The 27,282-nt window shown below is 43.8% G+C and overlaps 1 protein-coding gene across 5 annotated transcripts in view; it reads right to left on the bottom strand.

Annotated features, from left to right (window-relative positions):
- IKZF2 (IKAROS family zinc finger 2) overlaps positions 1–27,282 on the bottom strand; it is a 78,190-nt gene that overhangs the window by 24,903 nt on the left and 26,005 nt on the right. For 3 of the 5 annotated variants that reach the window (XM_066575623.1, XM_066575625.1, XM_066575622.1), the window contains exon 4: positions 4,605–4,871. In XM_066575623.1, the coding sequence (XP_066431720.1) occupies positions 4,605–4,871 (267 nt within the window). The remainder of the gene's footprint in view (positions 1–4,604; positions 4,872–27,282) is intronic. The other 2 variants (XM_066575624.1, XM_066575626.1) reach the window with 1 other exon arrangement.

The following is a 27,282-nucleotide window of genomic DNA, read 5'->3' as shown; positions in this document are numbered from 1 at the left end:
AAAGAAAAATGCAAAAATGAAGAAAAGCCATTATATCAACATAGAGAAGAGGCTCTGTAGAAGAGGCGAGTCCAGAGAGGTCCTACCCTGTATTAAAAAGGTATCTAATAAAGAGGCCACTGCGTTTATATATAAGGTTCATAACCAAGTACTGAATTGGCTCCAAATCTGCAATACAATAAGATGAATTCTTGTTGCCAAACACAAATCTTGAGGACTAAGAAACCGTATGTGAGCTACAGATGTAAAATGTGAACACAATCTGTGTCAAGTAACTGAAAAGTTCAGTTATGTCACTAAATCCTAAGAAAGTTACAGAAAAATCGCCTTCAATCCACCTTGCTAAACAGTGAAACAAAGACAAACCAAAACCAGTCCTACGACCTCGCAGTTCTGAAGCAGTCTGAGAAGCATCTGTAGCCGGACATATGGAATATACAGTACAGTACTCGTATCTAACTCAGATCTATTTAACCAAAACAAGCACTTTTCTCATCCAGGGAAGATGTCAGCAGAAAATTATTATTTTTTAATCAAGTTTTTAAGCTACAGTTTAAAAAAAACAATCAAGCACCTAGAAGAAGTTGTCAGAATGGAATGAACCTTTCTATGTGTGATTGTAACATTGATAAAAGATTACAATATTAGCGCAAAAGGATAATTTATTGCAGAACAATGAACACTTGCATGGAGGCTCCAGAACCCTGTTAGGCCATCTCTAGGTTGGATGCAAAATGTGATATGGGTAGCCATAAAGACATACAGGTTCCATAGGTATCCTGCAGCATATCGGTCGACACTTGTTGTAGCTGAGCCTCTAGATCGTGCAAACTTGTAGGCTGTCATAGACTTGGTGTCCCAGATGGTCCCATACATGTTCTATTAGCAATAACTCTATTGACCGGGCAGCCATGGAAGTGTGACAATGTTGTGGGGACATTCCTGTGACACCCTTGCTACGTGCAGCTGAGCATTATCCCGCTGGAATATGCCTCTTGAAAGCTCTGCCAGGAGACACAACACATGTGGCTGCAGGATGTCCTAAACATATCGCTGATGACGGCCGTGTTCGTGTCTGGAGACCTAGGGATGAGCGCCCGAATCCTGCCTTTGCTCTTAAGCAGCACACTGCCCCTACTTTTGGTGTGATGGTCCAAACAGCCTTCACATATGACAGTCGGTCACACATAGTAGAGGTGAAGAGGGACAGTGACAGCTCAGCGATATGTTCAGGACATCCTGCAGCCACATGTGTTCCTCTCATGGCGGCTTCCAAGAGGCATTTTCCAGTAGGATAATACTCAGCTGCACACAACAAGGGGGTCCTAGGAATACCTCCACAACATTGCCACACTTCCGTGGTTTGCCCAGTCACCAAGTTTATTACCAACAGAAAATGTATGGGACTGTCTGGGACACAAACTTGGACAGCCTGCGAGTTTGCATGATCTAAAGGCTCAGTAACATGAAATGTGGAGCAATATGCTGGTGGAAACCTTATAGAACCTGTATGACTCCATACTAGCCCGTATCACATCTTGTATCCAAGCTAAAGGCGGTACAACAGGGTACTAGAGCCTATATGTCCGCCCATATCACATCTTGTATCTAAGCTAGAGGTGGTACAACAGGGTACTAGAGCCTCCATGCCTGCCCATATCACATCTTATATCTAAGCTAGAGGTAGTCCAACAGGGTACTAGAGCCTCCATGTCCGCCTGTATCACATATTGTATCCAAGCTAGAGGCGGTACGACAGGGTACTAGAGCCTCCATGCCCACCCATATCACATCTTGTATCTAAGCTAGAGTTGGTACAACTGGGTGCTAGAGCCTCCATGCCCACCCGTATCACATCTTGTATCCAAGATAGAGGCACTACAACAGGGTACTAGAGCTTCAATGCCTGCCCATATCACCTCTTGTATCCAAGCTAGAGGTGGCACAACAGGGTATTAGAGCCCCCATGCCCACCCATATAACATTTTGCATCCAAGCTACAGGTAGTACAACACGGTACTAGAGCCTCCATGCCCACCCATATCACATCTTTCATCCAAGCTGGAGGCAGCTCAACAGGTTACTAGAGCCTCCATGTCCGCCCATATCACATCTTGTATCTAAGCTAGAGGTGGTACAACAGGGTACTAGAGCCTCCATGCCTGCCCATATCACATCTTATATCTAAGCTAGAGGTAGTCCAACAGGGTACTAGAGCCTCCATGTCCGCCTGTATCACATATTGTATCCAAGCTAGAGGCGGTACGACAGGGTACTAGAGCCTCCATGCCCACCCATATCACATCTTGTATCTAAGCTAGAGTTGGTACAACTGGGTGCTAGAGCCTCCATGCCCACCCGTATCACATCTTGTATCCAAGATAGAGGCACTACAACAGGGTACTAGAGCTTCAATGCCTGCCCATATCACCTCTTGTATCCAAGCTAGAGGTGGCACAACAGGGTATTAGAGCCCCCATGCCCACCCATATAACATTTTGTATCCAAGCTACAGGTAGTACAACACGGTACTAGAGCCTCCATGCCCACCCATATCACATCTTTCATCCAAGCTGGAGGCAGCTCAACAGGTTACTAGAGCCTCCATGCCTGCCCATATCACCTCTTGTATCCAAGCTAGACGTGGTACAACAGGATATTAGAGCCTCCATGCCCGCCCATATCACATCTTGTATTCAAGCTAGAGGCAGTACAACAGGGTACTAGAGCCTCCATGTCCACCCATATCACATCTTATATCCAAGCCAAAGGTAGCCCAACAGGGTACTAGAACCTCCATGCCCGCCTGTATCACATCTTGCATCTAAGCTAGAGGCAATACAACAGGGTACTAGAGCCCACATGCCCATCCGTATCACATCTTGCATCCAAGCTAGAGGTGGTACAACAGGGTACTAGAGCCCCCATGCCCACCCATATCATATCTTGTATCCAAGCTAGAGGCGGAACAGCAGGGTACCAGAGCCTCCATGCCCACCCATATCACATCTTGTATGCAAGCTAGAGGCGGTACAACAGGGTACTAGAGCCTCCATGCCCGCTTGTATCACATCTTGTATCCAAGCTAGAGGTGGGACAACAGGGTACTAGAGCCTCCATGCCTGTCCATATCACATCTTGTATCTAAGCTAGAGGCGGAACAACAGGGTACTAGAGCTTCCATGCCCACCCGTATCACTTCTTGTATCCAAGCTAGAGGCGGTACAACAGGGTACTAGAGCTTCCATGCCCACCCGTATCACTTCTTGTATCCAAGCTAGAGGCGGTACAACAGGGTACTAGAGCCTCCCTGTAAGTGTTCAGTTTTCTGCAAACAATTCTCCTTTTGCTCTGCTATTGCAATCACTTACTTATATCAGTGTTACAATCACATGCATCATTTGATTCCGCCAGCTCCTTCTAGGGAATGAGTGTATATACGTAGTGACATGGACAATATTGAATGCACGACAAGTGCCAGTTGGGATGCCAATGCAGACTATGTTCTGTGCCTCTTAGTTCAGGGAGTGTTCCAGTAACAGTAGCTGCCTGTTTTTTTTTTTAGTCAATGCTATCTTAGTATTAAAAATACTTCAATGGATGCAGTGAAGACATCTAAATGCAGCTACCTGGACCTCCTCCTATACTACACGTCCTGCTATCCCAGCACACAGACATTACAAGCATTTACACTTGGAATGGCTCTAGCCATGCCACTTAGCATTTATCAAGTGGAGACCTGCTTGTACAACGAGCTTGGATTATGTCAGATGGTGGGTAACTACTGGTAATGAGGATGTCTCTATAGCTCTACTGTGTAGTATGCCCATTTCCAGTGGTGCACAGCAGTCAGACTGACATGAAATGCAATGTGCATCCCAAAATATAATTAAAACACCCTGTAGACAGAATGCATTGGATTATCATAGTAAACTACGGCAACTTCCATAAGAAATGTTCCTGTAAAATGAAAATCGTAATAATCCCGAGTATTTGCCATTCTGGACTCTGAAAAGTCAGTGACAACACCTGAAGGAGCTTAAGGGGGTATTTCCATCTCTGCCAAATATTGCTGAGATAGGAATACCAGCCGGTACGCTGTCGGCACCGGTGGCCAGGATCATGGAAACAGCCCAACTGGAAGTTGTTCACCATCCCTCTGTCACTGGCCACAATGGTGATAGGGGAGAGGGTCGGGGGGACCCCAGTTCTGGCAGTCGCTGCATCTATTAGACCTTTATGGCATATCCTGTGAATATGCCATAAATGTATGAAGTGGGAATACTCATTGAAATGGGAGCCATAATGGTTGCCAATATTCTGTTGACTCATTTTAGCTCCATCTGATCTTTCTTAATGGGTAAAGGCACTTTCTCATCTCTCTATTAGAGGACATGGCTGTGAATGCACTGATAGTCGTGTCCTCTTGTAAGCAAGCAGACAGCGTAATGAGCTACAGTAATACATTCTCCACTCATCGGCATTCGCTAACACTATGCAGTCTTGCAAAATGGTGCAACATGTAGGAGGAAGCAATGACAGGCAATAGTATCAGGTAATATTAATATCAGATTCTACAGGCAGTTTGGCTTCTAGCTGCTTACCCGTATGACTCCTCTTATGGACCATTAGCACATTGGGGCCAATGCAAATCATGCCACAGACGTCGCATTTCAGTTTACCATTCGGAAGCCGGATTCCGACGTCCAGAGACATATCCTGGCTCATGCGGCTGTCAGAGATACCATTGGTCTCAGCCACTGACTCTTCCAGTCCGCTCTCATCGTCCTGTGACTGCAGTGGGGTGTCTCGACGAAGCGTCTTTCGGTCTCCTTCGTCATCGCTATGCATCTCCATCTTCACAGAATTTGCTAAAAATGCAAGAATGCGAAATTTATACTTCCTATACAATGTTCTTAAAAGTATACTACATGCACTGATTTATAGTATATACTGCATGTCTATGCATCATGGATATATCAATCACATAAAGGGGGTTTTCGAGTTATTACTTCTAGATAGTTTGGGATCTCCCATGCCCAAAACTGTGTCAAAGAAATGATATTCAGCGCAGCATTGGACTGCCGTTTCGGTCCGGAGTTGAGTCAGAAGATAATGCTGCTGAGCTTCTCTGAGTTAGACCCCTTTCACAACACTATGGCTGGGTTCACACGAGGCGGAACTGCCACGGAATTTTCGTGCGGACTTTCTACACGGAAATTCCGCCGGCAATCTTAAACCCGAGCCTAAGCAGCAAAGTGGACGAGATTTGCAAAAATCTAATCCCCACATTGCGGTCACGCTACAATGAAACTGTCATGCTGCGCGGAGTTCAAAGCCGCGGCATGCTAACCCTTTCCAATCCACTGTCTGATGTCTTTAGACAATTTGATTGAAGGCTGTAAAGCTCTGAGGACGGAAGACGTCTGGCAGGGTATTCTTACTGTATATTACTGGCTGCTCTGTTGTCGGGGGTCTCTTCAGCATGGCCTATACCGCAGTACTGGCTCTAGCCAGCAGATGGTGCCATTGTATAATGGCAAAAAGAGAAAGCCCCCTAGGAAACTCTGAATCCAAAATTGGATTGCAAAGGGTTAATTGTATTGCCGCTTCCACTGCACCCATCTTTCCTTCCTATGGGGAGAGATGGTTGCAGGGGAATACAGGCAGTGAAGCCGCTTCAAAACCCGCGGATTTTGAAGCTACCTTGCTGCCACGGAAATCTTGCGGAATTTCCATTCGTTCCCGCTGCGGTCATTCCGTGAGATTTCCGCAGGATTTAAGCCCTGTGTGACCTCAGCCTAATACAGGATGGGCCATGGAAAAGCAGCCCACCCACATTTTTATGGCAGCTGTCTAAAAGAAAATCTGTCTTTGTTACCCAGAACAACCAATCACAGCGCAGCTTTTATAGTAGTACAAGAAATTAAAGTTGCTATGGGCAACAAAGATTTTTTTAGGGTGCATCACACGCTGCTGATTTGCTGCAGATTTTGGTACAGATCGGCAGCACATTTCACCCTTTCAATGAAATTAAAATTGAAGGGGCAAAACTGTGACAAAATCCATAGCAATTCAGCAATATGTGAACCCACTCTTGGACAGCTTTTAGAAGTGTGTGGTACCAGGCTACTTTTCCATGGCCCGCCCTGTATAATGGTATATTTATGGTTCACTCACAATGGCGTATCAAGGCTGCATATTACGCGCTTATTTTTCACACGTGTAATACACAGTTAAATACGGATGTAACGTGTATTTACTGTGTATTTGAAACCCACCAAAGCCTGCAATGCGTGTAATACGCACCAAAATACGACGTGTTGTGCTTGAAAAAAAAAACCAATACACATGCCTGGATGGCCCAATGTAAATCATTGGGCTTTTAGGACTGCCTATTACGTAAATGAACAACACATGTCTAATACGCAGTCGTGGGATTGTGCCCTTAGAAAAAAGCTATTGCAGCATTCTAGTTTACATGCAAGCGTCTACAACACGCAGTCAATATATCATATATCTGCTGAGCTTTTCTCCCCATACTGGCGTGTAAAGGGCGACAACCATCACTGATCCGCATGCCACTTGCCCGTGTAAAACCACCCTCGGGGCGTCTTCACATGTAGCCAATTTGATTCAGATCTGCAGACAATTGAACGCCGTCAATTTGAATTCAATTGTAAGAGTGAAATCTGCTACCCATAAAATACAGTCAGTGCACGAATGGAAAATATTCAAGTGTGAATTTGACTTTAGTCTATGGGCTCACTTAGGGTAACTTCATTCTTAAGTAAAGTAGAATAGGGTTTAACTGTATGGAGAGCAGAGGTTGTGGTCACACCAGTACACTGGAGACGGTCGTAACCCAAAAAGTTCCCCTGCCCCAATGGAGGACGAAAGTAGTATAAAGGAAAAGTGACAGTGGTGTGGCAGAAAGTGACAGTGGGGTGGCAGAAAGTGACAGTGGGGTGGCATGGGGTCCAGGAGCCTGAGAAGAATAAACTCTATAATCAGATACTTGGATATGTACTGAATGGACGACTATGGGCACTCTTGCTTTAGTAGCTGCATCATTCTTGTCTCTACATGGAGGTAGATTACCACTGGAAGAGGAACTATCAAGAAGATCATTAACCTCTATGGAGAGTAGATTTCGGCACAAGGAACACATTGACGCCTGACTTTCATGGTTAGGTGGTAGTAGCACAGCAGGCTGTATAAAGTGACATCTCTGTCCCCTGTGAGGGAAATCATCTCCTTCATAGGGGCATTTCTCACCAATGGTTGCCTCTGCAGGCCCGGAAGAGACGACCCCAGAAGCCCTTACAGACAGTCGCTTACATCACCCACTATTTTTACGCAAACTCTCTACTATGTTACAAAATGAAAATCTAAGTGCAATGCAATAAAGCAATATGATGTTTTTCAGAAGTTAACCGCTATTTATATAAAATACACTGATGTTGTAACATCAGACCCGGAAAAATAAACTAAGCCTCAAGATTACTCCAGCAGACAGCCGCGACTGCTTCTACCTCCCAACTTCTCACCGTGCGGTCTCATCTTGCTTCTTTTTGGCTTTTCTCCAGTAAGACAGAACATCTGCCAGGTGTCTTCTGCCAGCGGTTTGCCCCTCTCCTCCTGGTGTGAGCCCACAAGTTTGGGTGCAGGGTCCCCGGCAGCCTGACCTCACACAGACCCAGGCTCCTGCTTAACACATCTCCATCCTTCCACTTATAGATCCTGCCGTCAGTGCTTGTTATGTGCCTGTATCCTCTCCCAATGGGATGGAACGGCGAACAGCAGGTCTCCATAGAGGATAAATGCTGCAAGAGGGATCTCCTCACTGCTATACAGAATCTTCTGTGCCTGTATAATAATACACGCACATACATGATACTGTGAACATGACAGAGGAACCACAATGGTGGAGCTACAGTATCAACCACTTCTGCATAAGGCATATGGATAAGATACCTTATTACTACAAGATATCAAGCCTATAGGATATACAGATGTGCCCTTCCTTATCTTGTCTCTAGACCCGACCTATCCTGAGATAAAAGCATAGGATAGGAATAAAAAAAAACTAAAAAACGCAACATGTAAAAACATATACATTCGATGAATGTCATCCGTCAGTCATCAATCACCCACAAACTCCCATGATAAAAATACATATGTACAGTACCCACCGGACATTTGTAAAGACCCTATGTTTCGACCATCAAATCACTAGTCAGAAACATGTTTGGAAGCTTTTCCACCAATAATAGACATGTATCCCAACTAGAGATGAGCGAGCACCAAAATGCTCGGGTGCTCGTTATTCGAGAGATCTATTCGAGTAACGAACCCCATTGAAGTCAATGGGAGACCAGGGCATTTTTGCAATTCACCCGCCTGGTGCCAGATCTCAGTCTCAGTCTCTCTCTCTCTCGCAGCCAGCCAGCCAGCGCTGTGGACGTGCCAACGCTGGCACGTCACAGCAGGAAGTGGTAATGCGGGGAGGGGTCGAACACGGTGTGGTACTCGCTCGAGTGACGAGCACCATTGAGTATGCTAATACTCGGACGAGCATGTTCGCTCAGCTCTAATGCAATTTCTTCCAAATGTTAAATTTTTTAAGCAGTGTTTCTAAACATCTGAAGATTACTGGACACATTTAACTAGAGCTGGGCAGTTTAGCCTAAAACTAAAATCTCAACTTTTTTCCAATCTCTTCTGGTTTTTCAGTTTTAGTAGCAATTTTCCTTTCTTTTTTGTAAACTAGCTAAAAATACAAAAAAAATTTGTACATAAGGGAATTGCATACATAGCACTTTCTTACTAAATAACGATTATTACAATTAAATGGGGCAATTCTGATCAGTACTTATTAAGGAATTACTGTGTTTGAGATTCCCTTATGAAAAAAGTTGGGCTACAAACTTTAGTTATATAAACATGAAAGACGGAGCTCCACTTCCCCCATCAATCACTGCCCTACATGTACTATGCCCCCAATCCCCGGGCTTCCCTTGTACTGTGACCCCCTCATCACAGCCCCCTATATACTGCATCCCCTCCTGCTACAATCATCATAGGCACCTTGGACCTTCTCCATCCGCAGCTACACAACCTTCTTCACTGCAGTCTTGTAGTTGGATGCTGATGAGCTTGGAGAGTGCAGGAATCAAGCATAAACACGCTGTTGCTTCATTTAGTTTCAATGGGCCTGCGGAGATAGTTAGGTGGCAAGCACTTGGGTATTTCCATAAGCCCCACTGAAATGAATGGAGTGCCGCCCTTATATGCTCCATTTAGCAGTGACTAGAAAAGGGGGTCAGGGGACCACTAGTCTCAGGATCTGGTGGGGTCTCAGCGGCGAGACCCCCACTGATCAGCAAGTTTTGGATAACGTGTAATTTTGGTAAACCCATTTAACATATACTTTTCTACTGGATGGCTGTGATCGATGCTGCTGATGAATAGCAACTGTTGGCCATTAGAGATGAGCGAGCGTACTCGCTAAGGCAAACTACTTAAGCGAGTAGTGCCTTATTTGAGTACCTGCCCCCTGTCTCTAAAGATTCGGCTGCCGGCGGGGGGCGGGGAGCGGCAGGGGACAGCGGGGAGGAATGGAGGGGAGATCTCTCACTCTCTTCCCCCCGCTCACCGCCGCAACTCACCTCTCACCCGCGCTGGCAGCCGAATCTTTAGAGACGAGCGGGCAGGTACTCGAATAAGGCACTACTCGCTCGAGTAGTTTGCCTTAGCAAGTATGCTCGCTCATCTCTATTGGCCATCCATCCCCAGAGACTCCCATATTGAAGTATAAAAAAATACATTTTTTGGATAGCACAAGATCATATTGAGTTGGTATCCTGCAAGTTGTATAACTTCATGAAGTTCGAGCTAAATGAAGGCTGGACACATCTGCACTTCACAGAGGCTAGGATTCTCTGCTGTTAAAGAGCCCTTCTGAAAACTAGGAATAAAAAAAAAATTTCAATGAAAAATAGTGATTGTCCCCTAAAGCTTTCATTAAATGCAAAAAACACTCAATTCAATATTTCTACAGTTACTACCACCCCCATCAAACCTGGATACTCTACCCCTACTACAAACCGATTCTCGTTTGAATGACATCACTGCTAATTCGTTCGCTCTCATGCGGCCCGTTCGAATGAGCCAACGATGCATTTGCCTGTCTAAACGAGAATAGTTAAGACTCGTTCAGTCTTTCACATTCGCAGTATGAGCAAACGAGAACGACTGAGCGAGCGCTGTTTAAATCGACCGCTAAGTAAACGAGCCATTGTATGCCTGCAGGATGAATGAAGGATGAATGAAAAGTGAAGGAATTATCTTTCGCTTCCTTGAATGACAATCGTTCCATCTAAAAGCACCTTTAGTCATTGTCCACTCTAATTCCGTCATTCTATTCGTGCGTGAGATCGGCAGGATGACGGGTTTGGTAGCTGGTTGCTGAGGACGGAATTTTGAGAGAAGGGATATAATCAGATTATATTCGTAAAATGAAACTTGCTACAATCGGTAAACGAATACTGCACCCTGCCCCTCTAGACGTGAGCTCTGTGGTCATGGCGCCAAGCAAAAGCTGGAAAACAACGTTTTTTCCTGCTCACAGACTTGTGAAAGTAGGTTAAAAAGAAGATATATATATATATATATATATATATATATATATCTCCAGAGAGAAAAACTAGTAGGCAGCCTAAACGTATAGAATCTTCAGACCAGGCGATAAATGGCGCTGTAGAGTGGCATGTGATTGAGCTGTGTCTGATGACTCTACCTCAATCCGATCGCAGCAAGATTACAGTAATATATTTACCCAGTGCAGGAAATATATATTCATCTGTGTACCATTAGGATGTAATATAGCGATTCTTGATAAAGTGTTGGGGTTTTGCATTGCCTAGTCAAAATTTGACTGGAGGGCGCTTAAATACTTGCAACAGAAAGCTGTTAAGTTCTCCTTTATGCGATGAGCATCAGAAAGAAGTTTATTAAGGATGTGTTCACACATCGCTAATTTTCTGCAGATCTGCAGCAAATCTTACCGCTTCAATTTTAAATCAGTCTGCACCAAAATCAGCAGCAGATCAGTTACGTGTGAACGCACCCCAAGACTGCTACGAAGATGAACTCACGCAGTTCGCCTGTAAAATTGATATTTCATGACCTCTATTAAAATACTCAAATGCCAATTAGTAAGTGGAACCTTCTCTACCTCTCTACTACTCCGCCTTTATTTGTGTCAGTCTCCACTTCTTGCATTTTATTCACACACCACATGGTACTGTACATTAGGTGGTTACAGACCTGCGGCAGACTTTTTCCTCTTATCGAGGAGCACGCAGACACCTTTAAGTCAATGTCATTTTTAGTTTCACAACCTGTTCTTCTCTTTGATAAGGGAATGTGACAACCATCTCATCATTATGAAAGCCTCCACTATCTTTCTTTCCTTGTGCTGTTTGAGCAACATTCTCAGTAACTGCCTCTTCCTGCATTCACATGACATTTTAAAAGTTGCCTCATGTAGCGGATGATCTTAAATTATCAAAAGAAAACATCTTAGAAATAAGATGTAGAAAAAAAAAAACTGTAAGAGTTCTTGTTTTCTTCAAACTCGGCAATGTTTTTTTCATGGCAAGACCCTGATAGAAGCCGGTCCCGAGGGGATTCTGCACCACATCTTAAAGGAGTTGTCAGATTTCTATACAAACTGTTGCAATTGAAAGGAAAGCTATAAAATAATAGAAAAGTACTTGCCTAGTAAATCGCCAACCGTTCCACACCACCATTCTCACCTTCGTCTGTCTTGGTCTACATTGGCTGCAGCTATGATATCCCTTATATCCTCTTGACAGCCGCAGCCAATCTCTTGCCCCAAAACTGATCATAGCCAGTGGTGTCCTAGATAGTGTGCTGGACCTAACATTACTAGCCCATATGGCTTGTATAAGGGATGCCACTGTGTCCAAAAGACCCCTATCAGTAGAATGGATTGTGTCTTATTAGCATGTCATCTGTCCTAAACCACGCTACATAAGATGCAGACCCTTGGAGGTGTCAGCCATAGTTTGTGACAGGAACTGCAGGCTATTGGGTATACGGGTTAGGCCGCTGCACACGAGCCGACCATTACAAAGTGCAATGCTTCAGCCCATCTACAATGGTGCAAATAGCGTCATCATTGGACAGCTGAGCAATGGAAGAGCGTTCTACGGAGTGATGAATCACGACATTCTATCTTCACATCAGATGGACGTACCTGGGTATGGAGGAGCCTGGTGAACACCTTCTACCCGAGTGTGTTGTGCCAACAGTTAGGTACGGTGCAGGTTCCATTATGGTCTGGGGTTGTCCTACGTGGCATGGTCCCAGTCCGTTCGTTGTAGGGACAAGAGTCATGAACACGGAGGTGGTCATTGCCATTCTAGACAATAATGTGTTACCAACAATGTGGCAATACTCTACACTGATTCACTGAACAAGCTGGATGACTTTCTTGAAAGAAACAATATTAGGAGTTCGTATTTATTTTGATTGCCATGTCTGGAGGCAGGAAGGAATTTTTTCCCTAATATGGGGCAACTAAATTATATTTTCCTCTGGATTAAAATACTAGGATTATAAATTGGACCTATATCTATTTTCAATAAATCGATATTTGGAGAAATTATTACTTCTTTTCAAAAGTAGAAAAAAGTTAGGCAACAAACAGCACATGGGGGAGATTGTTTGCCACTACAATATATCCTGTTTGGAACCATAAGACCATCAAAGGGGTTTCCCGAGACTATCCTACTAATGACCAGTCCTCGGGATGGGTCATCAATAGTTAAATAGGCAGGGGTCCGCCACTCGGGATCCCCGCTGATCAGCTGATTGAAGACGCAGTGGTGCTTGGGTAAGTGCCATGGCTTCTTCTCAGGCTTGTGATGTCATGTTCATTGGTTATACGGCCCAATAACAGCTCAGTCCCATTTTAGTGAATGGGACTGAAATTAGCACCAAGCACAGCCACTATGCTAGTATGGACTGAAGTGATTGCAGGCTTCACCTCAGCACCGCTGTCACTTCAATCAGCTGATTGGCAGACCCCAGCAAAACTAATGATGACCTACACTGAGGATAGTTTAATCCCGGAAAACCACTTTAACTTCTAGTGGTCCCAAGTGCATATGAGACAATGTACTCTTGAAGCAAAGACATAAGAGAATTAATGGACTTAAGCTTAAGACCCATCTCCCTTCCTGACATATCCCTTTTAGTAACTCTCCATGAAATAACACATTTTGGGGAATCTTCTCTTATAATTGTGCATTGTGCTGTTCTTCTGTGATTCCTATTAGAAAGGTTTATGACTTGACTAGTAGGTATTAGTAGTTGGGGACGTGCCCCTACACAGTCTAACATGGTCCAACCAGTGCTGGGAGTGTCTGGGCTCATTCACACCTGCGTATTCACACGATCCGTATTAGTTCCGTTTTTGTACTTTTATTGAAAAAAACGTTAATCCATTCAAATAGTTAAAAAGCGCGTTCACACATGATGGATTTGGTTATTGATTTGCACCAAAACCCACCGTTTGATGTGGATCAACAATAGATTTCGCCCCCTTCAATTGAAGAACTGAAGTCCGCTGAAGAATCATGTCTAAATTCCCACCAACGGTGCAAGTTTTGCTGCAAATTTTTGGCTGCAGAACTCGGTTACCTGTGAACGATCCCTTACACACATTTCCACCGGCATGTTCCATCTGATCTATATGGGTGCTGTTTTAAACCCCTAAAACACGTTCCATTTTTACATAGTTTATATGTATTTTGTTTTTTTACATAGTTCATGTGTATTTAGTTTTTTTTAAATTGTTGCTGAAATATGGAATAAAAAAATAAATAAATAAAAAATTGTAAATTCGCCCTTTAGGAAAAGAAAACAATACAGATTGTTGAAGTGCTGCGTAATATGCATGAGCTATATAATCAAAGGTGATAATTAGAGATGAGCGAGCATACTCGCTAAGGCACATTACTCGAGCGAGTAGTGCCTTAGCTGAGTATCTCCCCGCTTGTCTCTAAAGATTCGGGGGCCGGCGCGGGTGACAGGTGAGTTGCGGCGGGGAGCGGGGGGGAGAGAGGGAGAGAGAGATCTCCCCTCCGTTTCTCCCCGCTCTCCCCCGCCGCTCACCGCCCCCCCCCCCCCCCCCCATAATCTTTATAGGCGAGTGGGGAGATACTCGGCTGAGGCACTACTCGCTTGAGTAAAGTGTCTTAGCGAGTATACTCGCTCATCTCTAGTGATTATTAATACAGATGAATTACGGACAATGCAGAATGCACTATGGAACTATTGTAAGTTTTAACTAATTTCCGATACGCACTCTGCATCTATATTTTCAGATCCTCACACCCAGTTGTCAATTTATTCTTAAATTTCCAGCAAGAATAACAGGAACGACCAAATGGAGGGTTCTAAGAAAACGTGCTCTAGAATGGTTATCTCATGGGGAATACAAGTATTTACCAAAACAGACCCGTCAAGAGGGCTGAGCGGTCATTTTTAAAATGTTACAAAATTACAAAATGTTGCAATATAATCAAATAGTGTTCTTTAAAATATGATTCTAATCATAGCAAACAGAAAAAACACAATGTATAAAATAGATAAATAGAAGAGCAACGGCTCACACAAGATACATACATTATGGATGTCATACCATTCCTGTTTGCGAACGATAACTGCGATATTCCACAAGTACCAGAATATACAGAAGCCACGGATGTTCTTTATATCATCGGCCTGTTGTTTTGCAGAGTTGTGTAGAAGTGTGCAGCGACAACTAGAACGCAGTCTCCCAACTCATCCCAACAGTCACACCAGGAAAGTCCCTAAGGTCTCATTACTTATTGTATACCCAGAAGACGAGAAATCCCGGCCCTACAGAGTTTCACAACGAGAAATCCACAGCAGGACCAAAGCCAAGAGGATCTGTGAGAATACAAGCAGCACGCGAGATAAGGAACTAGAGGCACGCTAGAACATCATTAACTAAACAAAACCAAGTCTGTGCTAGTGCGAGCCCTGTATGAGCTAGTCAGAGCGTTTCCTAAGGTAAGAAGATCAGAAAAGAAATTCCTAAAACACCCAACATTTGAGAATATATACTGAAAAATGCAGGAACTTAAGCCAGAGAAAACTTCAAAGATGAAGAATGTATTACCCCCAAGGGCCCTTTTCAACTGCTAGCTAAAGTATCATGGTTAATCCCCATTTACCGATGGTGCTCTTTGTGCCACTTAAGATACCAGGTGAACAACACACTTGAGGAAGAAGAGTCCTTTATAGGTATATTTTTAAAGGGTCTTAAAGGCTAGGTTATCAATATCTGATTGGGGGTCTGCTACACGCAACACTGGCCAATCAGCAAAACCAGATCTATATATTGTGCAGTGGCCCAGCGTGGTATTGCATGCAAAGCTTCCATTCTCTTCATGTGCTTGCAATACCAACCCGGGCCACTGTGCAATATATGGAGCTATTTGCTTCCTGATCCATAGAGGACAAAAGTGGCTCAGCTAATCAGCCGTGGTCCTGAGCAGTGGGCTCCCAATCAGCTATTGAAAACCTTTCCTTTGAAAAATTCTATTTTTAAGACTTCCTTTAAATTCTTTAAAAGGGCTTTTCATGGCCAAGTTGTGAAAACCCAAAAGCTCTGTTCCGACCACCTCTCGGGAAGAACCGAGCGCTTAGAGCTGCGCTTTTTTCATTTTAAGTTCTAAATATATCTGAAAGGATTTGCTTTTTTTCTATAGTTCTATAGAGAAGCATATGTGGGGAAAAAACCCCTGAAAAGACATCACACTCAGAGCCACATAAAACACTACATTGCAGAATGTACTATAGACTTTAGTAAAATCTGCATGCAAACAAACAAAATAAAAAATAAAAAAAAGAAACAAAAGCCAAAAAAACAAGAAAGATGATGTAGAAAATGCTAGAAAACACAGTGTATCAACCAGCCTAAGGGAGCCTTCACATCTGCACTGCGGATTCCATTATCCTGCTTCATTCAGTAAGCAGGAAAGAGGAATTTTCACAGTCGAATAGTTTAATCTCTGGACCGACCAGCGCTGGACGGACCACATTGACTATCATGAGGTATGCCCACTTTTCCCCCAGCTGCCCAGTTTTAGGATAGAAGAAAAGGCTCAGCATGCGGCACCACTTCTTTTGGTATTTGCAGTAGGACCTGCGGCCGAAGGTTCCAACGCAGATGTGAAACTGCTTTAAAGGGTTTCTCCTTCACCTATCCACACCCCTCTACTTGGCTATTCCTCATAGTGCTGCTGCAGTGATCATTCCATTCAAACTGCTCCATACCACACTGGTGTGAGTTAGAGGAACAGGACACTCGGGAGCCTATTCCTGGTAATCAGTGGGGCTCGCAGCAGTGGACCCTCAGTGATCCTACATGTATCCCCTAAATATGGGTAGGTGATAAATGTACACTGAACGGACACGAGACACTCATCTAGTAGGGTGTTGGACCTCCTTTGGCCTTCAGAACAGCAGTCATTTGTTACGGCATAGATTCCACTAGATATTGAAATCACTATGCAGGAATATTGAATTAACCCTTTCCAATCCACTGTCTGACGTCTAAAGACATTATGATTTAAGGCTGTACAGCTCCGATGTTGGAAGACGCCCGTCGGGGTTCTCTTACTGTATATTGCCAGCCTCTCTGCTGTCGGAGCCTATCCAATGTGTCACCTCATGCAGTACTGGCTTTAGCCAGCAGATAGTGCTGTTCTATAACGGCAGAAAAAGAGTAAGCCCCCTAGGAAAACCAGGATGCAAATTGGATTGGAAAGGGTTAATGGTGTGCCAAAAAACATTCCTTACACCATAACTCCAGCTTTTTCAGCCTTGATTGTTGACACATAACTGGATGGGTTCATCGATTCATGCTGCTTGCACCAAATTCTCACTTTCTCCTTAACATAGTGCAACCGATATGTGGATTAATCTGACTAGCAATGTTCTTCCACTGCTCAGTAATCCAATGTGTGTGCTCTTTTGTCCACTGGAGTAGTCTTTCTAATTCTCTTAGACAGTAATGGCACTCAAACTGCTCTCCTGCTATTATAGCCCATCCTCACTAAGTAAAGATGAGTTTTGCATTTGATCAAGTTAGTCAGAGTACCAGCATTGTATTAGGCTGTGATTTACTTGAATGTGCACTGACTGTTCATCAGAACGATTCTTAACATCCTCCTCTGACCCCTTGAAAACCACAGGATCCGCTTTGCTGGATATGTTTTCTTAATCCCACCATTCTTGCAACAACAAAAAAAACCTCTCACAAGGTTGGTAGCTTTTGGAATGATGACCCAGGCCTTGTCTAAAGTTGCCAGATCACTCGCTTGTTCTATTCTAATGTGGATTCACACTGAAACTGATCCATAGAAAACTTGCTTAATTGATTTTATGCTGCATTTCAAGGTCAAGCATGAGATTTCCGTATAAGGAAACTCCAATCTTGAAAGGGCCGGCGTCTCTAATAAAGCAGTGATTCAGTGAAGATGGAAGGAAAAAGTCTTTAGAGGGGTTCTCTCTTTAGACTTATAATGCGGAATCGATTAGCCACTCTTGGCACCCCCAACAAAGAGCACGGCAATCCAGGCATTTTATCTAAATGTAATAATAATATATGGTGGCCATTCAATGGAATACAAGGACAGCTCGAGTCTATCAAATAGGAGCCGCTCTCGGTATAGTTGTGGCTCATAGAGAGAGATTCCAGGCAAGGGACCCCTCGAAGCCCTATCGAACCCCCTCAGGAGACAACCTTCTAGTCTGAACCTGCCAGTGAACGTCCCTCATATAAAAATGTTAAGGCAATTTGTCTTCTCTAGGTTTTTGCTTTGACGTACAAACTTGATACAATGATGGATTAGGAATTTGTATGGTTGGGGTAAAGTGGCCATCGGGTACTCACCGTCATACTACAAATTGTTCCAAAGCTACTTCATAGAGAGAAAAAATAATCTGTATGAAAACTCCCCTTTTCTCTCCAAGAAAGAGCCCTAAAACCTTTAACTCTAGAGGAAAGAAGATCTCCGCACAGACATAGAAGGGTGTTCTTTACTGTAAGAGCCATAAGACTATGGAACGCCATGCCTGAGGATGTGGTGATGGCAAACTCGATAAAAGAGTCCAAGAGGGGCCTGGACACCTTTCTTGAACGCAACTGGAATTAAGCAGGAATTTTTTCCCCTTAAAAGAGGAAAATTGTCTTCTACCTCATTGCTTTTTTTTGCCTTCCTCTGGATCAACACTCTGGAGGGGTAATAGGCTGAACTGCATGGACACCCTTTTTTTCAGCCTAACATACTATGTTACTAGGTTAGATGAGATTTCCAAATCATTGCATTCCTTTTTCCTAACATTCATTTACATTTTACAAAGTGCCCCAACTTTTTTGGAATTGGGGTTGTAGAACAATATATTTAGGACATAAAGCGTGATGTGATCTTATGATGTGATGTATATGTTACAGGAGTAATGGAGCAGGAAGGAATGTGGGCAGAAAGTAGTGCAGAACTGATGTGAAGCGAGGACTGAGCCGCGATTATTTTGTGACGCCCTCTGTAAATGGCATCTATGACATAATGCATCGTATGTGAAAGGATGCTGCTCCTAAGGAGTGTTGGAGGTCGGGGCCTATGGCTAAAAACGATGCATGTTTATGCCGCAGTCTAGACATGCTGAAAAGTTACGTGAAAAGTCATGTGCCTTGCTGCTGGCAAGAGGAACCGAAGGAGATGTATATGTCAGAGAGAAAAGCCAGTTAAAGAAAAATTATACTTTGAGTTGCAATCGATATTTAGAGTACTGCTGCTTTAAGAGCATTGACAACCAGTTATATTGCAACGTTTAAGAATGAAAACCCTCCTACGGAGCCAAATCTCGGTTATCATGCTTTTGTTAAATAAAGTTTATATAAATGCGTGCTGCCTCTGCCTGCCTCCGCACCATCACATAAACCAACACCGGGCATTACCACCTGCCCGTTACAGTGGAACAACCTCTTTAAATACCAGATATAGGCAAAAGTTTTATTGGCCAATTTCTCGACTCATTTTCCTAAAAGCCCAAAACCCACCAACCTATCCAACTGCACACTGTCCTAACAACAAATAAAGTCAATTGAGAAGCACAAAGAATCGAAAAGGAAGATGACAAGTCTATCGCTAACACCCCATCAAGGTCTTTTTGCCATGCGATTCCAAGATGAATACAATCACCAGAGTCCTTTGCCTACAATATTGAAAATCATCCATAGCCATGCCCATTCCTATACCAATGACTTCTACGTCACAGTGCTTATTGACATCCTATAGATCAGAGGTCCCCAACTCCAGTCCTCAGGGACCGCCAACAGGCCATGTTTCCAGGATTTCCTCAGTGTTACACAGGTGATGTAATTATTGTCGATGCCTCAGACATTGCCACAGGTGTTCTTACTATAGGAGATCCTGAAAACATGACCTGTTGGTGGTCCCTAAGGACTGGAGTTGGGGACCTCTGCTATAGATAGTACAGCAGTAGCATCAGAACATAAACATTCCACAAGCCGCATCATATTGCCATCGCCAAAGACTGCTCTTATCTTACAGGAAACTCTTTTGGCGTCATGTAGAAAAGAAATGTCTTCACTTTTTTTTTTTTGTCTGAGGAAACATCTTAGCCACATGTTACGTATGAGGAATACATCTCAAAAGGAGACAACTTAGAACAGCCATTCACGGTCATACATTTCCGATAATTTTGCTCTTGAATAGGTCACACAATCTTTTATGTCTGACTTCTGTCATACCTCTGTTGGAATTGCCAAAAAGTTGCAACCAACTACATGTACTGTATATTCCGCACATAGTGGTGTCATTATTCTTCATCTGTGAGCCTTATGAGTGATATATGATACTTCTAGAATATACAGAGGTCCATATAGTATACTGTAGATCCTAACCCGCATGACTAGAGATGATAATGATGAGGCTTATGCTAGTCATTGCTAGGAAATTATAAATCTCGGATAGGAAATATCGGATCCCTAAATGGACACATCCTATTATGGCGACACTAATACCTGCTTTTAGCCATCAAACCAGTACCATAGCATTTTCCTTAGAATTTACCCCCTGGCTGATGTATCTGGCCGTTGCTTAACAGAGTTTCCTGCAATAACTACCTTTTTTGGTTCATTTCTAACTTGTTTCAAGGGATATCTAAAGTTTTTTACAAATCAGTTACCATTTGCTTTAAGCATTGCAAGGGACAATCATGCCCACTATATGTTCCCCCTCAAAAGCCAATTGTGAACTACAAAATATTTGGCGACTGCCACCCATTCAGCCGAGAGGCTACATGCAGGCTTGATCAGCCATTCTATTGGACTGGATGGGTCCATATGATGCTGAGGACCTCATCAGAGCCGAGAAAGTTCACTTGGCATCTCTTTGCTTCCAATACTCATAAGGGCACATATCAGACAGGGCAGTTTTATTAGTTTTCCCGATGCCACAGTAGCTCTAAAACCATGGCAGTTTGTGGTAAAATTCTGTACATTTTTTTGCTGCATGGTTCTTGGCTGAAACCGCACACAACCGTAAAGTTTGACTATATTGTTAGAAGAAGAAAGGAGCTCCACTTCTAAGATGTTGAGGGGCTTTGATAGTGGTACTGGACTGTACTAGGCGCATTGACACCAATTACTTCAACAGAACACTATAAAGATGCCCTACCCTAAAAAGGCCGTGCCAAGAGGACAAGTTGCCTCAAAGTCGTTTCCCCTTCCCCGATTTTTTTCATTAAACAAAGCCTTTCAAGAGACAGCTATGCTTCATTTTTCCTTCTTGACCATCAGACATCCCTCTACTGATACCGCCAACTATCAGCATTGTTAGACATAGATTGTAGCAATTTATCAAATGCATTTTTTGAAGGGCTTTCTAACGCCTATAAAATTATAGACAAAATGACATTACGGTAACGTAAAAAGCATGTTTATTCATGGACTCTACACTGCTGGGAAAAAATACACCATATAAATTCATTAACCTTGGTCATATAATCCAAAGAGTGTAATTTGGTCGTAAAGCAATAAAGAGTGTAAGGAAACCCCCAGGGCATTATAGGGGCAAAACCTGGGAAGTTTTTAAAAAGTAACTTTGTACATTTTATAAATGGGACTCCGAAATCAGGGGTGGAAAAAATCCTCTCTGGGAAGCCCCAAATCCTATGAACACCGGATAAGGCTGGACAACTTTACTGTAGGTTAGGATCCCTGCTTCTTTAGATACTTACTACTATACAGAAGAAAGCTTCAAAAGTTCTATGTCCCCCATAGGAAAGCACTGGTGGAGCCCACCCCTTGATCCGAGCCGTAAGACATGTCAGTCTATTTATACTGCACTATTAGGATCATCTACACACCTGAATGGTGTCATTAGTCCTACAATCTTCAACATAAAACAACATAATAAAGCCAAGTAAGTAGGACATAGTGGGTCCAGTTGTACTCGGATGGTCCATAGACATACCAAGATGCTACTTCTCAGTTACAAGGTTATTTTACAACAAGGGGCGGCTTCTGAAGCCATTTACAACTTCTATAGAGAACATAAAAAGTTTAGTAACTTAGGAGGGTGCAAACCAGCAGTGAAAGCTCTGAACAAACATTATTAGATAGAGAGTGCTTGGAAACTCCAGCTAACAAGAGTGAAGTATTGTGGATGCAGCTGTGGACTACAAGACAGGATAAGTAAAGCAAGATATTAGAAACTTTCTAAATAGATTACATTGAAACTGTAAGGCCCAATATCCACGGGCAGATAGGGAAGCATTGGACATCCGCCCTTCATTTAACACCTACGGATCTGTTTTTATTTGATTTGCGGATGCCAGGCACGGATGATAACTCGCAGCATGCTCCATTTTACCATGAATCACACGTGGATGTGCTCCATTCATCTCTATGGAACCTTACAATCCGCAGTGCATCCACAAATACAAGTTAAAAGGTTAACATCAATTAGGGAGGTGGGAAAAAGGCTGGTAGGTGGGGTTATGGATTTTTCCCAAGCGGACATCCACTTGGGAAAAAAACGTAATCCACGATCTCCCGCAAGAAATACAAAATCTATTTAATGACGACTCACAGTGAATCCGCTGTGGAAAACCGTATGAAAAATCTTCGCGTGTCGTGTACATGAGGCCTAGAGGTCCTATTACACGAGTGCCACTAACACGCATCCTCCCATGTAGCAATTGTTAACATGGCTGGCGCTTGGTGATAATTACAACGTACTACAATGTTGTAAATCGACTTCAGTTATCATGACATTTTAAAGGTCAAGTTAACAGTTACTACATCTGTAAAAGTAATACTTGTGGGGCTATTACTCGCCGTTATGGGAAAACCACGTGCACAAATGGCAGCTGCTAGTGCATGTTATAGCATCCTAAAGGCTAGGTTCACGTCTGCACTCTCATTTTCAGTTTTCGTTCCACCAAAAGCGCTCCTATGCACATTTTTGCGTATGCCTTAATCCACCAAATTTGCGCCCTGAACTGGGCATTTTTGCGTTCGTGTCGGAGTATTTTACTGTACCTTTTGAATGCGCAATTGCGAGAGCAAAAAACTATGCAACCACCGGCCCATCCAATGCCAATGGGTAATTAGCCTAATGAGTTCCAGGTGTGTTCTTGTCACAACAATGCTACGGCATTAAGTTTGGCGTAAAACTTGGGGATTCCCAAGTGCAAACAATCTGGTATATGTGGTATAAGATATGTACACCTCTATTTACGCACATTAGGGCAGAATTCTGGTGCATTTAGCTTAGATTTCCCGATATGTATTTCTTTGAGATGAGAAAAATCAGTATACCTATGCAGGGAAAGACGTTCCCTTCCCGTCGTCAATACACAGCAGCGAGGGAAAGCTTAGCCTTGGCAGTTAAATACTAACAGAACTAAAAACCTAAAGCTCCAAAATCTCACAGTAGATGGAAGATATTCGAGGCTTCATACACAAGGTTGATCAGTTTGCGGTGATGTGTTTAAGTGATGCTCAGCTGCAGATCAGTAAACAATTGAACACATGTCACCCTTCTGCTCTCGTCCTTTGGGCACGGTCACCCTCGGGAGATATGAAACTCCAAGGAAGATCTTTAAATAATGGAGAAGGGAAACTGAAATATCATAGCAAAGAAAAAAAAATACCCATTACACTACTGTTGCTTGTCTTAGGCAAAGGCTCAGCTTCTCAAGCTCCCTGGCATAGCGCTAGTAAGGGCTTGGAGGGGTGGCAAGGCAGAATAACTGCAGGCAATATATCCTCCTACTCCTGCCTTGGGACAGAATTTTGTCAAGAAATCGAAGGGTCGCTCTAAGGGTATAATCAGACATGGCTTCTTTGTTGAAGAAGTTTGAATTGGGATTTCAGAAATCCATGCCCATGCTGCAGAAACAACCCCGTTCAGATGTATGCAGAGGATTTTCAGTCGCTGTAGCTTCCGGAATAAATATGCCAGATGTAAATACGCCTTAATTGGACATGAACAATCAATTTTAAAGAGAACGTGTCATTAGAAAATGACCAATTGTATAAGTCAAGATGAAACATTTTAAAAGAATTTTTGGATATTTTTTATTTTTGATGTCATAATCTACATAAAAAATTCTAAATTCCTACCATTTTCACACTGACAACTATGCTTAATAATAGGCTGGGACTTCCTGTTCTGTAGAAAACTTTTCAGCAATCATCATATCATCACAGAAGGATTACAATTAGAGATGAGCGAGCGTACTCGGAAAAGCACTACTCGCTCGAGTAATTTGCTTTATCCGAGTATCGCTGTGCTCGTCCCTGAAGATTCGGGTGCCGGCACGGAGCGGGGAGCTGCAGGGGAGAGCGGGGAGGAACGGAGGGGAGATCTTTCTCTCCCTCTCTCCCGCCCGCTCTCCCCTGCTCCCCGCTGCGACTCACCTGTCAGCCGCAGCGGCACCCGAATCTTCAGGGACGAGCACAGCGATACTCGGATAAAGCAAATTACTCGAGCAAGTAGTGCTTTTCCGAGTACGCTCGCTCATCTCTAATTACAATGAAATGCAACACCTACATATGGATATCCTAGAATCCACCATTCACAATAACTGATGGTCATTCGTCACCTCCTCCCACTCCCTGCACAGTGTCACAGAGCATGCCCACATCAGTCTCCCTTTAAAAAGGCAATTCGTCCTCTCCTGCCCATTGTGTCTATGGCTTACAAGTTCAGGGCTCCTTCACATGGGCGTTGCGATTTTCGGTCAGCCGCATCGTGGCCTAAAATCACATGAATGAGAGGCAGTTGTGACCAAGTCACAGCTGCACCTCCCGTTTATACGCCCATTCAGATGGCCCGGGTGCGGCGAGTATATACCAAGCCTGGATTACTGTCTGGCAGGGAAAAACAGTTTAGCTCTGCTAAACTCCCTCTCCCTTCCCGCCCCCTCTCCGTCCCTTGCCCGCTGTCAGCAAAGGAAGAGGGTGGGGCAGGAGATAGTGTGCTAATCTCCCGCCCTGTCTAGCCCCCTCTTCTTGCCGACAGCCGGCAAGGGGCGGAGAGGGAGTTTAGCAGAGCTAAACCTCTTTCCCCGCCCGACGGGCAAGTGGCAGAGATTGCTAAACTCCCTCCCACCTCAGCCACTGTATTCTGACCGGAAAATAGTTTTTAAAAAAACAGTCAACTGGAATCTGCACCGTATGCGCCATCTTTTCCAGCCAACCGTTTTTACGCACCTGAAAATCGGCCATCTGAACTGATGCATTGGAACCCAATGCATTAGATGGTCGCGTATATCGGCCGGCCGTGAAAACAGGGTCGATACACGCTCGTGTAAATAAGCCTCCAGAGAAAGCAAGATCAAATGCGTTGAAAATTCAATATGTCCAATTTTTCTCTTTCCCAAACATCTGCTGTTAAGGGGTGAGTCTGGTGGCGCCTTTGTAGATTAGATGGCCAGCCACTACTGCTAAAATCGGCAGATTTGGTTAACATTTACCCAATGTGTACGGGCACCTTTAATAGCAGGTCTGTATGTAACTGACAGTCGTACAATATTCCCAGTCACTATTTACCCACCTTAGACTGCTGGTGAGGAGAACAAGGTAAAAACAAAACACGCGATTAAATCTACCCACATATAACCTTGGAATTGTCTTAGAGGAAATGTGGAGAAACCAGAAACCTGTTCTGTTGGATGAAAATACAGGTGGGAGGGAATTTCTGTAAAAATAAGAGAAAAAATAAACTTTTGACAGGTTTGGCCAGAAGCCAGAATAACCTGGAGTATCTAGGAAGGTGCGGAGGGGACTGGCGAAAGGAATGGGGTGGATGGGATGGGTCCTGCAATTTCAACTGCAGCAAACAAGCAATTTCATTAACCCTTGCTTTACCAGTGTGTACGAGACTAAAGGCAACCTTAAATCAACTTTCAAGCAGCAAATAGTGCTAACTGCTTTACCGTGCATTCTACAACTATCACCAATATCACCATTCACAGTGCGGACACGTTTACGACTCTTTTGATCCCATATTATATATTCCAATCTTAAATAAGAGAGTATTATCGTAAAGTGCCTGGTATGGCCTTTGTTATCAAAATTGATAATTAGTGGTTTCTTAGTTAAATCTGTTCCTGGGAGGGACATGGCCAACAGCTGAATGGAGCAGGCATGTGCCGGGCTAGCCCTGCTGTTCGGGGCTATCACCTGGAGTAATCAGAGTCCGATTTAGACCCACATCTATCTGGGGATCATTGGCAGACTGTCCCCCGATGCGTACTTTCCTTCTCCAAATGCTCCTTGCTTCTGCATTTGAAGCACCAAAATCTGGACCCAGAGCCAGCATATGCTTTGGATGGAAGAGCCTCCTACTCTCTGGTCGGCCTGCTCACTCCACACAACGCGCTGCAGCAGCGGACACTCCACTCTTCCTGCTGTTGTGGATGGGACTGGGACTGTGGGGCTGCCAGCTTAGGTAGCTTGGTGGACTGTGCCATGCCAATGATCTCACAATGGCGGAAACACCGGTACCCACAGCCTCCACTAGTGGCAGACTGTACTGGGCTACAGTGCCCTCATTTCATACTAGGACCTAAGAATACTCCCTATTTTTCCTCAATACTATAAAAAGGACCGGCCATACAAAGTAGGCTGCACCTCACTATTAGTTTGAGCAACAGCACTTTCAGTAGTAATGTAATAATCCCCATCCAATGATCACTTTTTGCATCTCAAGAAGCTACTGCAGAAATATGTATGCTCCCAATTTTCTGTGGCTCCTTGAGCCCTCTTCAAGTGTGATGTGTTAATCGTTTCACTTCTTCTGTGGACTCCTGTGATATTTATTTCCAGCTTACTACTGTTCTCCATTTACCTGCTTCTGTAGTCACTTTATGGCCCCAAGAAAACAAATCAAGATTACTAATAAATTGCAGCAATTTGCGTTCTCTGGCGCTATGTCAGATACTCAGCCTACTGAATCTACTGATCCTCAAGGCTCTTCTTCTGACTCGGCTGCACCACCTACCACCTGTGGCTAGTCCCACTATTATGGATGTTATTAAAGCAATAGCGGAGTGCTGCTCTGTACCGACAGAAAAGATGGATGCTCTAGAGTTGGATTTTAGTCTCCTGCGTGTGGATGTTCAGTCTCTACGAGAGTGCACCACTGAGGTGGAGCCTCATGTCTCTGACCTAGAAGAGGATACTGCACTGCTCAGAGCTCAGGTACAGAACCTGGATTCTGTTCCTACCGCACAGCAGAAAAAGCTGGATGGCCTAGAGAACCACCTGCGTAGATGTAATATTTGGCTAATAGGGCAACCGGAGGAAGTTGAGAGGAACAATCCCTGAGATTTTTTGGAAGCACTCCTAAGAAAAGACATATGATTCTCCTTCTTACCCCTCCTGTGTGTTGAACGGGCCCACAACATTCCAACTGGAGCCCCGACTCCAGGAACTCCTTCGTCAACTTAATTGTAAAATTGCTGAACTATCGAGACAGAGATAAAATCCTTGAGCTTAACCATCAACAGGATCCATTGAGAGTCGGGGGACAAGAGGTACAGATATTCCCGAAATTTTCACAGGAAGTACGAAAGAGGAGACAGAAATTTGCAGAGAAAAGAAATTGATTCTCT

This window comes from Eleutherodactylus coqui, chromosome 8, assembly GCF_035609145.1.
Source record: "Eleutherodactylus coqui strain aEleCoq1 chromosome 8, aEleCoq1.hap1, whole genome shotgun sequence".
In the NCBI taxonomy this organism is placed as follows: domain Eukaryota; kingdom Metazoa; phylum Chordata; class Amphibia; order Anura; family Eleutherodactylidae; genus Eleutherodactylus; species Eleutherodactylus coqui.
Note: the sequence above shows the minus strand (reverse complement) of the source record. Positions and strands in the feature narration are given on the sequence as shown.